Source organism: Talpa europaea, assembly GCF_964194135.1.
Source record: "Talpa europaea genome assembly, chromosome: 9".
Classification (NCBI taxonomy): domain Eukaryota; kingdom Metazoa; phylum Chordata; class Mammalia; order Eulipotyphla; family Talpidae; genus Talpa; species Talpa europaea.
In genome coordinates, this window is record NC_140076.1 from 41895987 (window position 1) to 41913959 (window position 17973).

Sequence of the window (17973 nt, forward strand, 5' to 3'; positions counted from 1 at the left end):
TGTGGTACCACCCTTTGATGTTGAGATGGCTTCTGTGAAGCCCAGACTCACAGATTATGCTTTTAATCGTGATCACTAAACTTTGTTGATTATGTATCTGAGGGTAAAAGTGAAGTCTATGTCCCTAATATATGTGTATTTATTGATAAATTGTTATTATATATACCATTGTTATTTTATGTTATATAAAATATTTAATAGAATTCACCTTTTAGTTTTTAACTATAAAGAATAAAATAGGAGTACTCATCTTTCTTATATTCCAGTGAATTGCTTTACATACCCTATTTGGGGGACTACTTAGTGGGAAGACCACATCTTTCTCTCCCATCAGTTACAATCACTGTCCTGTGAACACATCTCATGGGTTAGTCTTGGTCTAACTCGAGTCACATACCTATTCCTCAGTCCAGTTCCCTTGAATTAGTAAAAGCAAAGTTTTATTAATATAAAGTGATACAAGTGTCTGACTAAGTGTGGAGAGATCCTATTTGAACTTTATAAAAGGCATTTGTGTTTTGTAATCGTATAATCACTCATTTATTTTGCCACCCAAATGGGACATAATTCTTCTTTCAGTACAGAGTTAGAGAACAAAGACTCTTTATTTCTGTAATAATAATTGCATTCCACCAATCTATACTAAATTTCTGTGATTTCACACCAGGAATAACATGAAAGTATCCTGTCTAGTTTTTGTTAATATTCCAGTGACAGGTGAATGCAGTAGATTAGGATGCAGGAATTGGTGACTCTTGCGAATAATACCCAATTGCGACAATTTTTGAGTAAGACCATTTTGAACAGAATGGGTAGCTGTGTGGAAAGGCAAGTGATAGAGGGTCCTGAATAATTTTCAGATTTCTGAAGAGAAAAGGAGTTTACTGGTTAGACAGAAAATTTTGTTGTGAGAACAGGTAAAGAATGTGAACAGAAAATACTCTTTAGGCACTTTCTGAGGGACAGGTTGTTTTGTGTATTTAACAACTGATCTTCTGTGGCAGAAATACAAAGGCTCACATGGATTCTGAGGTGAAAGAAGAATGTCTAAGGCAAGACCTGCGGTTTTACTTCATGAGCCCTTGTGAAAAATACCGAGCCAGACACCAGATTCCATGGAAACTGGGTTTGCAGATTTTGAAGATTGTCATGGTCACCACACAGGTAACTCACATTACCAGTTGGCTTGGTTTGTGCCTCACCCCAGGATGAAACTGTTTTGTCACACATTCTGTCCAGTCCTTCTGACACGTGACTTTTGTTTTGAAAAGTCCATACATAAGTTCATAAAGCTGTAAGTTATATTGGCTCTGTTGGCATATGGTAGGTTGAAGTTCAGTTTAAATGACCTTGTTTTCATCAGAGATTATGAAATCATCTCTCCCAGGTTGGGTAAATAGAGATTAGTCATAGATCTGCATTTGGGGGGAGTGGGTTCTTATATCTGAATGAGCACATAGATTGGCAACTGCTCAATTCCAAGTGATTTGTATTCTTGGAACCTCTCATCTTTAAGAATAAGATACACCTGATTTAAATACACTTTGAAAGCTGTGTTTTTGACTATTTTGGGGATGCTGTTTCCCTTTCATCAGAAGCTAAGGGCTCTGAGTAAATGCTGACTTTTCCAGGCACAATCAGGAGTCTACAAGATGACACTGGAATCTTTTGTTTAAGTTCCTGTTGTGGAACACAATGTCACCCGCGTCACAACAGCCATCAGAGTTGTCTGCTTTTTGGGCCTGTGGGACTGAGCTAGTTTCCAGAGGTTCCGCTCTACATAACTACCTTTGAAATATGTGCCCTTTTAATAACAGGACTGATGGGGAGTATCTGGTATATACACCCCATAAGGTATATAATAGTATATTAGTAGTGGCAAGTAATCATTTTGTTACCAGTGTCAAAATGTTTGTAAAGTATCCTGCCTGGAACCTCTCATCTTTATTCAGCTATACCTTATTTAAATACATAATTAGATATCGCTCTAAAAATGCTTCCATATGATTTTAGAAAAGAGAGGAGTTTCCTGCCAGAACTAAACTTGCACCTTTAGTCTGTGCTCATAAAGAAGTCTTTTCATTGATGACATTCTGTGCCAGTTCATGAAGTTTTAGGGTAAGCAAGTTACTTCTAAAGAAACAATAAAGTTGAGATGCAGATCTAGTAAGCTGGTTTTTTAAAAAATTTATTTTAATTCTTGTTGTGAAGTCTTAATTTTGGCAACCTGTAAAGTCAGGTGCATTTTTAGTATTGCTTGGAAGAAGAAGTAATGCCTTCCTTTGTCATTTGGTTAATTTAAATTCTTTCCAGATTTCTTTGCTTGGCCAAGCCAACTTGTGTTTCAACTTTTTAAATCTGTTTTATTATCGCTAATTGGTTTTATTATTATTTACCTTATGTTACATTATTTTATTGTGATAATGTTGGTTTACAACTTTATACATATTTTAGGGACACAAATTCACACCTCTCAAGTATATGCTATCACACCAGCAAAGCACCAGTAATCCTCCACCTTAGTCCATGCTTACTTGTTAATTGTTTTTTAAATATTTATTTATATGTGCATACAAGAACTGGGGTGCAGACCAGAGGTGTGGGTTGGGGGTGTGAGAGAATTCACCAGAGAGAGTGGGGAGCAGAACAGGCAGATCTACTGAAATACACTACTGAGGACTGAGGGCAGCAGCAGTCGAGACAGGAGAGGTCTGTGCCATGTGGGTTGCTCCCCGGCCTATGGGGAATCGAACTCACACTATAGTGGCTGGGGATAGCTTGATAGCACTGTCTTTAACCCCTGTGCCACCAGGGAGGTCCTACTTGTTAATGTTAAAATTTTCATTTACCTAGGCATAAAACATGATTCCCATCATCTTTGACTTGTCTTCTTTGCCCTGATATCCACCAAATCCTATGAACTCTTTGTTCAAGACTGTGTCTGTTTACCATACTCATTATCTTATTTCAAGCGCAGACTCTTATCTCATTAGTTAATTAAAAGGATGTGCAAGGCATCTCAGATGCTGTCATCCTTTTGGGAATATAGCTGTGGTGACATTACTGTTACTGACAGCTAACACCTAACATAGCACATGGCAGGTTCAAGGCATAACACGTTTTTAATATTTACTCATTTCAGCTTCACTGCCATCCTCATCACCTTTTTGTGGATGAGGAAACTGGGCCAAAGAGAGTTCAGTAATTTGCCTCTGGTCTTTTAATTGGTTAAGTGGCAGAGCTGGAATTTGAATCCTACTGTCGGGCTCTGAGGTCTGTACTCTTGTTTTCATATTGTTTCTGCTCCACATATTGGTTCTGTCCTTCCAATGTGCAGTCTGGAAATACAGATAAGTTAACCAGGCTGCTTTTGATCTTTATCTTATGCCTTACCTCTCTGTTCATATACATATCAGTCCTTTCAGTGCCAATATCTGATTAATTCTTCTTAGACTGCTTTTATTATATGGCTTTTCTGCTCAGAAAATTCTGTAAAACCCTACATCCTTCAGAAGAAAATTTTGACTCTATAGCCTGGCAGATTCCCATAGTCTCCTTTTGGTGTGTCTTTCCAGTGGCTTTTTATCTACCAGCTCCCATCCAATCCCTCACCAGCTGCTGTGATCAGATGGGGTGAGGCACTTAATCTACTACATCCTACTCAGACACCTGCCAGATGGACTCACCCAGTTCTCATTGTCCTGTTTGTTTCTCCAAGTCCAAAGTGATTCTTTTTCGGCTCTATCTCACAGGTGCCCTTTGAAGTCCACCTTACCCAGCTGCCTTGCCTGGCCACTCAACACATATATCACACATTTTATTGTTTTTAAAAAAAGATTTATTTTTATTTATTTATGCATATAAGAACTGGGGTGCAGGCCAGAGGTGTGGGGGGGGGGTGAGAGGATTCACCAGAGACAGTAAGGAGCAAAGCAGGCAGATCTACTGAAACACACTGCTGAGGGGAGCAGCGGGTGACACAGGAGAGGTCCTCTGCACCATGTGGGTTAGCTGCCTGGCGGGGGACTGAACTCATGCTGCAGTGGGCTGGTGATAGCTTGATAGCACTGAGACTAACCCCTGAACCACCAGGGAGGCCCACAAATTTTATTTTTAATAGAATACACTTGGGGATTGATCAGTTTACTCTTTGTGTGGGTGTACTAAAATTAGGAGAAATTAAACTTTTGTTCCCCTGTATGGTCATTCTGATAAGTTTTACTTCCTTGGGTGATAATCTGTCTGGGGCAGAATTCTCAAATACCTTTCCTTGCTTAAAATCCCACTTTTCCCTCCTCTTCTGTTTCTGTCTCTTTAGCATTCCACCCTCAGTTTAATGCGATGGGTGGTATTTTATCAGGGTTGTTGAGAAGGAAACTGTTTTTTAGATATTCTACTCTGCATTCTGCAGTAATTTATGATCTTGAAAGAACTGTCTCTATTCTCTTGCCAGTTCTATCCTTTCCCTCCCATATTCTTTGTGCATTAGAGTGATATCTTGTTTTTACTTGGCACAGAATATTTCCTCCTATGTTGATTTTATAATCACATTTTAAATTCACAATCTTTGCTAGGCTGCGCTTACTGTTTAATTAATTTTCTGTTGTATATTCTCAGCAAATCTTAAGACTGGTTAGTTGGTCTAGAATGTATTTTTCTGACAATTCCTTTTAAAAATAAAACCACTTGGCCAATCCCATCATCGCCTTACTCTTGCTCAGTAGGATTTTAATTCCACCATGGCACGAAGGGAGGGCTTCATGATTTCTCTCCAGGGTTTTCTTTTCCCTATTAAGAGGTGCTTTGAAGATCTCAACATTTAGCTGATGCTGGGCCATACATATGCATCTTGATTGGTTCTTTAAACAGTTCAATGTAGGAAATTTCTTGTTCTTGATGTCAGATGCAGGTGGTTCCAAGAAAAGATTACAGCTCCTTGTGCTCTCATTTCTTTTTTCTTTTTTTTAAAGATTTATTTATTTATGCATGCAAAAGCTGGGGTGCAGGCCAGAGGTGTGGGATGTGAGAGAATTCACCAGAGATAGAGTGGGGAGCAGAATAGGCAGATCTACTGAAATACACTGCTGAGGGCAGCAGCAGTTGAGACAGGAGAGGTCTGCTGTGCCATGTGGGTCAGCACCCTGGCCAGGGATCGACCTCATGCTGCAGTAGCTGCGGATTTCTTCATAGTGCTGATGCTTAACCCCTTGTGCCACCAGGGCAGCCCCCTTGTGATCTCATTTCAAAGTTGGTTTATGAGCTTTGAATTTAAATAAGGTGGTAGCTTAAAATATCTGCCAATTGTATGACACATTCTTGTTCAAGTTATCCATTGCCCATTCAGATTTTCTGTGTCTCTTTAATTTAACAAGGAGCATAGGAAGAATATAATATAATAGGTCTTATATCCTCATGTCAGAATTAAGTTCACATTTAAGTTTGAAAGATAATATAGCCAAGTGGTCAAACCTGGTTGAGATCCTTGTGATGCTTTTTAACTATTCCAACTTGGAACAGCTTTTTATTTGACTTCAGGTTGCACAAGTATAAAGTGGGATTATATTCATCAGCTGATTCAGTAGTTCACCCTGACATTGTGATTGGCATGAGGCTAGTTCCTTAGTATGTAGTAATGGGGAAAAATGAAGAAAAAAAAAAAAGCCCTGTCTTTGTGGAGTCCAATATAGTACTTCCCTCATAGGGTGTTGGGGGAGTAAATGAAAAATAGAAATGATAAATTTTAGACAGAGTAGCTGGCACTCAGTAGATAAGGTTTAGTATTCAACATAACACTGTGTTGATCTTGCCCTATACCACAATGGGGCACAGAGAAAGCACTCAGTGAATTTTTTTTTTTTACACATAAAAGAACTTTATTTTTTTTTAAATATAATAAATTTTATTTTTATATTCCCCATACAATTGCAACCCCCCCCATTTTGACCCCAATTCCTCCCCTCCAGCCCCCCACCCCCCAAAAAGTATCTCTGGTTCATAGTTTTTTGTTGATTTTGATTTTCACTTTCTTATAGTTATTCATTTTCCTGGTCCCTTATTTAAGTTTTCTAGATTCCTGCTATGAGTGAGACCATCCGGTATTTTTCTTTTTCTTTTTGGCTTATTTCACTGAGCATGATCCCTTCCAGCGCCATCCATGTTGCTGCAAATTGCATGTGTTTATCTTTTTTGAATGCTGAGTAATATTCCATGGTATATATGTACCACATCTTCTTGATCCAGTCATCTATTTTTGGGCATTTGGGTTGTTTCCAAAGCTTAGCTATTGTAAACAGTGCTGCTATAAACATAGGGGTGCAGGTGTTCTTTGGAATTGATGTTTCTGTGTCCTTTGGGTAAATACCTAGGAGTGGGATTGCTGGATCATATGGAAGCTCTATGTTTAGTAGGTCCAGAAATCTCCACACAGCTTTCCACAGTGGTTGGACCAGTTTGCACTCCCACCAACAGTGCAGAAGAGTTCCTTTTTCTCCACACCCTCGCCAACATTTGTTGTTGCTAGTTTTTTTAATATGTGCCATTCTCACTGGTGTAAGATGGTATCTCATGGTAGTTTTGATTTGCATTTCCCTGATGACAAGTGATGTTGAACATTTTTTCATATGCCTGTTGGCCATTTGCATTTCCTCTTCAGAGAAGTTTCTTTTTAGCTCTTCTGCCCATTTTTTGACTGGATTATTTTCTTTGTTGTTGTTGAGTCTCATCAGCTCTTTGCAGATTTTTGTGATCAGTCCTTTATCATTAGTGTTGTGTGCAAAAATGTTCTCCCAGTCGGCGGGGTTTCTCTTTGTTTTTGTTATTGTCTCTTTTGCTGTGCAGAAGCTCTTTAATTTGATGTAGTCCCAGCTGTTTATCTTTGCCTTCACTATCACTGCTTTGGGTGATGTGTCTGTAAAGATGTCTTTGATGTGAATATCATGTAGTGTTTCACCTATATTTCCTTCTATGTATTTTATTGTTTCAGGTCTTATGTCTAGTTCTTTAATCCATTTTGAGTTGATTTTTTTTTAAAGATTTATTTATTTATTTATACCAGCACTGGGTACAGTCACAAGCGCGGGAGGGTGAGAGAATCCACCAGAGCCAGAGCGGGGAGCAGAGCAGGCAGAAGGACCGAAGTATACTGCTGAGGGGAGCAGCGGGCAGCAGGAAAGGTCTGTGCGCCATGTGGGACCCTCCTCTGGTGGCCGGGGAGCAGCCGGGGATTGAACCGGCGCCGCAGAGGCTGCGGTCAGCTTCGCAACCCAGCGCTCAACCGCTGTGCCACCGGGGAGGCTCTTTTTTGAGTTGATTTTTGTGTATGGTGTGAGGTAGTGGTCAGCACTCAGTGAATTTTGAGTGAAGAACTTAATTCATGTGTGTGTACCAGTTTTTTCATTTGTGTGCCAGTATTTAATAAAACCTTGACATAATCATGCATGTGTTGCTTTCCTGGCTTACTTTTTCAGCTTTTAAGAAGCATCCTCGCCTTTTCAACCACCTCTCATGGGCACCATTCACAGATATCACATGTTGGGAAGAAACTTTAGCCTCAGTTGCTTGATTTTCAGCACAGGTTAAATGATGTGGGACTTCAGTTATTTTCCCTGGAATAGCTGGGTTTAGCAATTGCTCAATTCTTTGACTTATTATTTGAGGAACATGACATGGTGAAACTCAAATGCTAAAGAGTGACATTGATGCATGTTCTCAAACAATAACAACTTTGGAAAGTTAAACCTTTTCTGTAAGAAGAATCTGAAAGGCAAATTTCTCAGCAGAAGGAAATTGTGTAGTATAATAAAAAAAAATAACTTGGGAGTTAAACTTGACTTTCATCCTAATTAAGTGGCTTAAGGCAGTTTGATGAAGTTAAATCTCAGTAAAAACATATGCAAAGTGAGATAACTAGCAATATTTTCATCAGGTGATTATGTTAATAAATGAGATAATGCATAGAAAGCAGTTTGTGAAGTGTCTATAGTATAATTGCTAAAAATTGAAGTGCTTGCTTTTAATTATTTAGCCTTTTTAAAAAATGAAATAAGATTTAAAGTCTAAAAAAAGAGTCCATATTTTAAAAAGTATGTCAGTTCACCTATACAAATTAATATTTGTTTCATCTGAAAATTTCAACAGTTAATGTCTTGTTTAGTGTCACACAGCAAATCATGTGGAACCATGGAATGACTGCAAATAACAAATATGTCAGTCGTCTAGTAGAACTTGCTAATTTTACACATGATAAAACAGACTCAAATTATTTTGGTAACAGTGGCGCGAGGATATGGGGCAAATTTTCTGTATTCATATGGTTTTATAAAGCAAATGAGATAAAGTGGGCAGGTGAAGCTTGTATGGGACTTACAGAAGTTTAACTTGTCCTTCACCACAGCACTGCTCTGTGTGTGTGTGTGCGTGCATGTGTGTGTGTGTGTGTGTGTGTGTGTGTGTGTGTGAGAGAGAGAGAGAGAGAGAGAGAGAGAAGGGGGAAAACTGTGTGTTGTAATTTCCTGGGTTTTTGTTTTGGTGAACATTTAGTGCCTGCTAATTTCCCCACTTATTGGGTTCCAAGAAGCAGCAAAAAGAATACTTGCACTTCTGGTTACTACAGAAAGCCCTTGGGTGCCTAAACTTTCACTGGGGTACAATGTAAGGGAGAATAAGTAGGAAAAAGTAGATGCTTGGTAACAAATGGGTTTGACCCCCTGTTATTCTTTCAGTACTTGGATGCTGTAGATCTGTAGTGATACGGATGAGGGGAAGGATGCAGGTTTAAATCTTATGTAAGAGTTTTTTCCAGAACTATCATTGATTTCCTTCGGCAACTATTAATCCTAACTGCAGAAAGCATTGCATAGGTCACTTTTCAAAAACATTCTTCAAAGCCACTTGGCAAAACATAGTTGTGATTTTTTAAAATTACCTATTATCTCAATGTGTTAAGTCACTAAAATATGAATATTGCTTTACTAAGTACACCAATTTTTAAAATAATTAATTTGAAATCCAAGTAGAAGAAAAATGCATTTGCACTTAACTGATTTGGATTCTTCTTCCCCCATCCCCTTCAAACGTCATTAAAGGACAGAAGAGCTATTTGGCACTGTGTGGTAATTTCTTCTGACTTTATGATATTTTGAATTACTGATGTAGCTTAATGAGATTAATCTTTATGACTTGTATTTTTGTCATTGTGGCTATTAGTAAAAACTAAAGATGTGAGATTTTTACTTCTGATGTTTATAGCTGAGGGTTGATAATAATGAAGTATTTGCCTCCCATAGTAGATGGTGAAATTTATGTTCCTATTTGGTTTTCTTTTCTAGCTTGTTCGTTTTGGTTTAAGTAACCAGCTGGTGGTTGCTTTCAAAGAAGAAAACACAGTTGCTTTTAAGCACTTGTTTTTGAGAGGATATTCTGGCATAGATGAAGATGACTATAGCTGTAGCATATATACTCAGAAGGACGCCTATGAGAGCATCTTTTTTGCTATTAATCAGGCAAGTGATATTTTTTATGAATGACTACATATACTTTATACCTTTATTGGCACTTGACCTCATTGTCTGAGCAAAAAATATATATACATACTGAAATATTGTAAGGTAAGTTTTGCATCATTTCACTAAAATGTTTGATTATTATTTCTGTGACTATAGATTTTTGCCATGCAATAGATTTTGTCTGTTTTTCAAGATTTATATATATATATATATTATATATCTATTATTTTTGCATAGAAGAACTGGGGTGTCAGCCAGAGGTGGGGGGGGGGCGGTGAGAAGATTCACCAGAGACAGAATGGGGAGTAGAACAGGTGGACCTACTGAAATACACTGCTGAGGGAAGCAGTGGGTGAGACAGGAGAGGTGTGCTGCGCCATGTGGGTCACTTCCCTGGCTGGGTTTGAACTCAGGCAGTAGCAGTAATAGTGCTGAGATTTAAGCCCTAGGCCACCAGGGAGACCCCAAGATTTATATTTTTAACTTATTCTTTCATACCCGCTACTGTTGGGAGATTACTTTACTCCCAGGTCACATAGCCAAGAACAGATTTATGATCTAAGAAGATTTGATAAATGAGTTGTCACATGTTAAGTTCTAGGTTCTTAATTTTGAGGTTTTAGCATTAACATGTCTAGCAAAATCTTACACATATGGAGGCTATTACAATATAGTTATGTTTAGGAAGATATGGATGAGCCTCATCCATAGGCCTGACGAGAGCATTTATGGGAGAGAAATTGCTGTTCTTTCTCATTAATTCATTCATCCATTCAGTAAACATTTGGGTGCTCCTATTACCACACACTGAACTAGACATTGAGGCTACAATGTGAATAAACAGACAAAAACCCTGCCCTTATATAACTTAATTCTGGAGGAGAAATCCAAATAAGTGAGAACTATAAATGAAATGTATAGTTTCAATACTGGCTCCCTGAAAACACCTCCAAAAAATCCCACATCCATGAGCAAAGCTGAGCTTATTGCCTACAGCTGAAAGCGAGATGCTGTCTTGGCAATTCTTGGTAGAATCTGGGTAAAGACAGCAAAGTCCAGGACAGATTTTGAAGTCTGATTTAAGGTGCATCTTGCCATGTGAGGAGAACTTGAGTACAGTTGGATAAAGGATAGCAGTTTAATGAATAGTAGCTTAGTCGTTTAATGAGGTTAATCTTTGGGACTTGTATCTTTACATTTGTGCCGTTAGTAAAAACTAAAGGTGAGGGTTTTGTGAGCGGTAGTTTCAGAGTCTGAGTTTTTGGACTGAATCATCAATTTAATTATCTGTTTAAGTGATTTTTTGTGTGTGTTTCTGAAAGAAATGGTACAGTTATTTTGCAACTTTAATGTTCCCGGGGGAAAAAGTTTCCTGGCATAATGAAGTCCTTTTAATGAAGCCCTGTTAGTGCAGATAGGTAAACAGTAGCCTTGTGTTAATGGTAAGGTCATAAAATCTGCAAGTTAATGTAAGCTACTGTGAGTTGAGTCAGCTAAATAAATCTGTTAATGTAAGCTGTGGGGTGTGGATGGCTTGGGCCTTCAGCTGTATATCAGAAAATAGTAACTGCTATGCAATAAAGCAGGGGAGTTGATGAGAAGTGCCTGGTGGTGCCTGGGTCCTGGTGGTGGATGTTTGCAACTTCCACTGGGAGGTACGGGAAGGCCTCTTGATGTGGTCATGTTTGTGTCAGGACCTGAAACTGGGAACCTGGCAGAGAGATAACCAGGGGTTCCCGGCAGAGGGAACAGCAAAGGCCACAGGCAGGGGTGTGCCTGGCAAGCTCTAGGAACTGCCTGGGCAGGGTGGGTGCATGCAGATCCAGAGGGCAGTAGTAGACACTGAGGTCTGAGAGATAGGCAGGATCTCAGCTCTAGCTCTGAGTGAGGTGGGAGTGTCTGACAGCAAGTTTATTTTACTTTAGCGTTTTAGAGACAGGGAGCCTTTGCCCAACCTGAGAAAATTGCTCCATGGCATTCCAGCTGGGGGATAATTCATAAACAATGAAAGTAGCTAAATGTATATTCCTTATGCTATTACTCCTGATAAATCTCTAAAAAGCTCACGAGTGTTTTTGTTTTAATTACTTTTAATAGTATCATCGTCTCAAGAACATATCTCTGGGGAACCTTGATTATGGAGAAAATGAAGACAATAGAATTGGTTTAAAAGTCTGTAAGCAGCATTACAAGAAAGGGACCATGTTTCCTTCGAATGAGACACTGAATATTGACAGCGACTTTGAAGTAGGTAATGCAGTGATTATTTTATTATATTCCTCTGTCATCTTCTGTGGAGAAGAACAAAAATGTCCTCATTTGGGGCAACCAAATGCAGCAACTAGCTTTTGGGACGGCTGACCTCTGTGAGGCCATCACTTCTGCCTTTGCCTATAGAGGACCTTGACTCAGGAAACTGGGTCTTCGTGATAGGCCCTGGGAGTTCTTGAGTCAGAGAGCAATGTTGGTTTTGAGATAAACAGGTGTTTTCTCTTAATGTAGGTCTTTTCTTCTGTAAGAGCATAATTAGGCTTTTTGAAATGATGAGTCTGTATTTATACAAATATGTATGTAAAAATACTTTGTTCTTTTGCTTTTGTTGCAGGGCAGAGTCAGGGGCACCCCATAACCCCCAAAACTGCCTGCTCTAAATAGGTTCTGCCATCTGCCGTATAAGACAAAACATACTCTAGTGCTTAAGGTCTTTAATGGAAAGGAACTTTAATACAGCTAGTGTGTAATAAAGACAAGAAAAAGGAAAAAGGTTTTAAATCAAGCACCCAAAGCTACCTTCCCCTCCTGGGTAAATGCCCAGCCAAACAGGTTTTGGTAGGGGGAAAGGATGTCCTAAGCAAACTCCATACAGGCTTTGTGGACTCCACCCCCATGACACTGGGAACTACAAATCCCATGATCACCAAAGGGAGTATTGCGAGGACCTGAGGGCAGGGTTAAGCAACTAGGCTTTTGGTTTGGGTATTTAACTGGCCATGTGGCCAGGGGGTCGCCCTCTTGGCCACGATCCTTGTTAGGTTTTTCACCAGCTCAGTGGGTCATTGGGATTCCAGGTCAGCGGAAACAGGTAGGACACATTTATGAACTTATCTCCCTCCTTTTTTCCCTGAGTTATTCATTTCCCCATTTTCCCTTCCCTTGTAAACAAACCTTTCATCAACCTTTTGTGTATGTCTGCAGTTTAGCATAGTAAGTCCCCTTTAAGGGCACATAGTCAGTCCCCGAGCAGGACTGCTAAGGCCCAAAAGTTTGGCACAGGTTTAAAGCACCTTCTGGTGGGGACCCATAGGAAAGGGGCAGAAGGGGAAAGGCAAGTCTGAAAGGAAAAGAGCAAAATGAAAATTAAGATAAAAGCTGCCATTGTTAACATCCCCACAGGTCTCTCATCCACATCTGTTTCAAGTGTCTCCTTCCACATCCCCCATGTTTCTTGTACAAGTCCAAGACCGAGAAGCAAGCACAACTTCTTCACACACAATTTCTTCACATGTCTCTCTGCTCCATGTGCTTCCTCCACGTGCTTCCTCCATGTGCTTCCTCTAGGTGCTCTTGCTCTTCATCCTGCTTTCCTTTCTTCCCCAGTCTCCTCTCCAGCTTCTCAGCTCCACCCTCCTTGGGTGGGGCAGGGAACCTGGAACCTCCCCTTTCCCTGGGGACCACCCAGTTACACCTTTATTACTTGTAAAATATATTAAAGCTCTTCAAAGGTGAATTGCCTTGAGCAACTCATTTTCTTCTCCAGATTGCTTAGCCAAGAATTAGCTTCTAATCAAGTATGTAAATGCTCTAGGGTTTTGTCACACATTCAAACACACTTTATCTTGCCCCAGGCACTCCCTGTTTTCTGAGCTGGGTTGCAAGGATGAATCAGTCTTGGCTCTTTAAGTAGCTTAGCTAACAGTTCAGCAGGAGAGGTCCTAGTGGCACTTTCAATTTAGAATTTTTTTGAAGATTTATTTTTATTTATTTATGCATACAAGAACTGGGATATAGGCCAAAGGTGGGGGGGGGGTGAGAGGATCCACCAGAGACAGAGTGGGGAGTAGAACAGATGGATCTACTGAAATACACTGCTAAGGGGAGCAGCAGGCGAGCTAGGTCTGCTGCACCATGTGGGTTAGCTCCCTGGCTGGCAGTGGCTGGCAATACCTTGATAGCGCTGAGACTTAACCCCTGAACCACTGGGGAGGCCCCAGAATTTTTTTTTTAAATGAAAGTATGGAGGTCTTTTGACCATTTTCATCTCATGTGATTTTAAGATGCCTTGGTAATACAACCGAAGAAATCCCTATATGCCAGAGGCTCTAATTCTGAGTTAATGTGTCTTGTGCTCTTGACTGGAGAAGCAGCTCTTAAACCAGCTCCCTTGGACCCGAGGCTCCTTGCAGACATCATCTGGGTGTCAGGCACTCGGTTTTATAGTCCTGTTACAGGGCAGGGAGAGGGGCACCCCAGAGCCCCCAAAACTGCCCGCTCTAAATAGGTTCTGCTATCCGCTACATCAAGACAAAACATATAAGACCTTTAATGGAAAGGAACTTCAATACAATTAGTAAACAATACAGGAAAGACAAAGAATATAGTTTCTAAATCAAGGACCCAAAGTTACCCATCCCCTCATGGGTAAAAGTCCAGCCAAATGGGATTGCCCCAGTGCAAGACCCGAAAGCCTGCCACAAGTCTAAAGTACCTTTCAGCGAGGACCCACAGATAAGAAACAACCAGACAAGTCTTGGAGGAAAAGAACAAAATCAAAATCAAGATAAAAGCTGCCATTGTCACCTCCCCACGAGTCTCTCACCCACATCTGTGTCACCCAGTCCAAAACCAAAAGGCAAGCGCAGTTTCTTCACGTGTCTCTTGGCTCCATGTGCCTCCTCCAGGTCTCCTTCTGGCTCCATCCTGCTTCCTTCCTTCCTCCGTCCCTTCTGCAGCTTCTTCTCCTCCCTGCTCAGCTCCATCCTCTCTTGGGTGGGACAGGGAACCTGGAACTTCCCCTTTTCTTGGGCACCACGTTACAGTCTTTACAGTCGTTACAGTCCTGGTCTTGAAATGTCACCTGTCTTATTGTCTTGGAGGCTTCTGTTATCCTGAGGTCTATTTGATAGTCGGCTTTCAGTGGCTCGCTCTGTTTCATTAAGAATCCTGGTGTCTCCCTCCTTGGGCTGTGCTGTCACTGGGGGTGTTCCTGAGTGGTGAAAAATGGTGACAGGTGGAGCCAAATTAAAACGTGTCCATTGACTCTTTTCTTGAAGCCATTTGTCCTCTTACAAATTGTTGTGGAGAAGAATCAGGGTGTAGACTGAGATGTGGAGGTGAAAGAATTCACCAGAGATAAAGTGAAGAATAGAAAAGGTAGATTTATTGAAATACACTACTAAGAGAAGCAGCCTTGAGAGTGGCGGAGGAAGAGGACTTGGGGCTCATTTTTATAACCTGATTTGGTGGTTTTTCATGACTGGGGGAATCTGTCTCTGCCAGTTGTTTTCTGCTGGGACATCAGGTTTCACTGGGCCGTCTGTACAGGAGGTGTCCTGCTGGGTTCTGTTTGCCCGGAATTCTCATGTGGATCCCTGGCCAAGTTCCCATGGCAACTCTGTCAGTTCCCCTTCCTTATCTATTTTGTGCCTCCCAGCATTGTTCAGCTGAGCAAAGCACAGACTAAGTTTTAACTTTATTTAAATGATACCGCCACAAAAATGTGTGACTCAATTGAGTGCATCATACAAATAGTTTTCAGTGATTTATATGCTGTTTTCCTTAATTGATCTTTTCTAGAAAATAGATTAAAGAAATGTGACCAAAGTTTCAGTATCAGTGGCTGAGTAGGCAGGTGGTGCTAGAGAACAGGATTTATAGTATCTTTGACACTGGTGCTCTTGTTCATTTCCTTTTTATCAAAATATGGAATATTTTTAACCAAATGGAGAGTTGATTATTAGTATGACTTTATTTTGAGAGAAGCTGTGTTGGGTCACACAGCATTGCTCTTACACTTGCTCTGTAACTGAGATGCATTTGAGTGATGAGGCTGCTCCTCTAATATTAGTTTGTTCTGTTTGAGGCTTGGTGTTTTTGCTAGGACATTTGTCATCTTTAAAAAAAAAAAATCTCAATTCTTATGTTTTGCTGCCACCAAGTGCCTGGTGGCTGCAGTAGCCTAATGTATGTTTCTAGTAGTATAAATAAGGTCAGCCAGACTTCAGGGTTCTGAATGCATATTTAGATAATGTGTCACTCTATTATCATAAGCAATGGAATACAAAATTTGAATAAGCAAAAAACTTTCATAAGGCATATTTTGCATATAGTTTTTTAAAGTTTATTTTCTTACATCTTTGTTAATTGTTGTACAGTATTTGATTTCTCCCCTCAGGTGGAGTCCCTAGAACTTTCCCACCACCATAGCACCCGTGATCCACTACTACAATCCCTTTGTGCTATTCCCTCCCCTGTTTTGAACCCTCTCCCTCCCCCTCCCCTGAAGTATGCCTCATTTCTATGGTCAACTTGCAAGTTTTGTCTTTTTTCCTGTCCCTTTCTTTGGTTTCTCTATATTCCACATATAAGTGAAACCATCCTATATTTCTCTTTGTCCTTTTGGCTCACTTTTCTTAGAACATTCCTTCCATCGCCATCCATGATGCCACAAATGGCATGAGTTTATCTTTTTGTTGCTGAGTAGTATTCCATTGTGTGTGTGAATGTGTGTGAATATATATATCACATCTTCCTGAACTGTTCATGTGTTTTGGGGCATTTATGTTGTTTCTATTTCATGGCTCCTGTTAATATGGCAATAAACATAGGAGTGTAGGTTTCCTTTCAAATTAGTGTTTTTGTGTCCTTTGGGTGGATTCCTAGGAGTGGAATCACTAGGTCATATGGTAGCTCCATTTTTAGCGTCTTGAGGAACATCCACACAGCTTTCCATGGTGGCTGGACCAGTTTACATTCCCACCAACAGTGTATGAGGGTTCTTTTTAACCACAATCTTAAATTTTATATACAGTTTAAATTAACTAACAAAATATAGTCATATTTCACTGACTCTAAGATGCCATCATTTCAAAAAGATATCTATTTTAGAAGCATTTTTTAAAAAGATTTATTTATTTATGAATATAAGAACTGGGGTACAGGCTAGAGGTGTGGGATGTGAGAGGATTCACCAGAGATAGAGTAGGGAGCAGAACAGGCAGATCTACTGAAATACACTGCTGAGGGCAGCAGTAGTCGAGACAGGTGAGGTCTGCTGTGCCATGTGGGTCAGCTCCCTGGCCAGGGATTGACCTCATGCTGCAGTAGCTGCGGATTGCTTCATAGTGCTGTGTCTTAACCCCTTGCAGCACCAGGGAGGCCCCTTTAGAAACATTTAAAAGTGAAAAAATAGACATCTTGGAATAAAGGACACAGGAAAAAAGTCAAAGGCCAGTATCTGGCACATAGATTTTGAACGTGTTACTTCTCCCTTTACTCAGATCAGTTTAACATTTTTCCTCTTCATCCTAGAATAAGAAGAGAGGTGGGAAGACTTTAAATACCATACATGGGGCCTTATTTAATCATTGGGGAAACTTGTGCTCAAAGTGTTTGATGAAGCCAAGGTCAAGTGATGATTTAGTGACAGGAGGTCTTACTTACTCCAAGTCCTTCTCTCTTGTCCCCGTTGACCTGCCCTAACATCCTTGCTATTTGTTGACCAAGCCAAGCGCTTTCTTGGCTGGGAGGCTTCTGTTTGCTTGTTCTACTTGGAGCCCCTCTCCCTGTCTGTGCACAAGTGGTTCTCTGCTTCCTCGGGTGTCAGTTCAAATATCCCCAGCTCCTCAGTCCTTCCTCAACCACTGCTCTCAAGGTAGGGCCATCCCACCCACTATCTCTAGCACCTTGCTCTGTCTCTTGAGTACTTTGCAAGGTGAAATAATCTTGTATATATTTTACACTATTGTTTTGTTCCCCCACCCCCACCCCAAATGTGAGCCCATACAGAGTTGGTCTGTTTTGTTCATTGTTTTACCTTCAATGGCTGGTGCATAAAAGCTTTCAGCAAATATATACTGAATAGATGAAGGAGGTGGGTAAAAAAACCCAGGCTTTTTGATATTCTTCTGAAATAGATGCTCAGAGGTCAGCCTTGTCAGTGTAATGGGAAGGTCTCAGACTCTGGAACTGAACATATGTGGGTTTAAATTCCAGCTAGCTCTGTTACCTTAAGGAAATTTCTTGGCTTTTCTGTGCCTTGGTATTTGCATCTATAAAATGACAGCAATGGTGCTTATGTCATGAGTTGGCTTTGGAGGAGAAACAAGATGACACATTAGGTGAGAGAACACATAGAACCCCCTAGCACAGGGCCTGACACAGGGTAAATGTTCCATGTTTTGCATTTTTTTAAAAAAATTTTTTTAAAGATTTATTTATTTATACAAGCACTAGGGTACAGGCCAGAGGTGCA

General features: G+C 40.3%; 1 protein-coding gene across 1 annotated transcript in view; it reads left to right on the forward strand.

The window, feature by feature from the left end:
- The window catches only part of MCOLN2 (mucolipin TRP cation channel 2), a gene marked incomplete at its 3' end in the record, with an annotated part of 51015 nt that overhangs the window by 8795 nt on the left and 24247 nt on the right, over positions 1 to 17973 (forward strand). The window contains exons 2-4 of the mRNA XM_084242332.1: positions 1005 to 1164; positions 9327 to 9500; positions 11601 to 11754. Coding sequence (XP_084098458.1) covers positions 1005 to 1164; positions 9327 to 9500; positions 11601 to 11754 — 488 coding nt within the window. The remainder of the gene's footprint in view (positions 1 to 1004; positions 1165 to 9326; positions 9501 to 11600; positions 11755 to 17973) is intronic.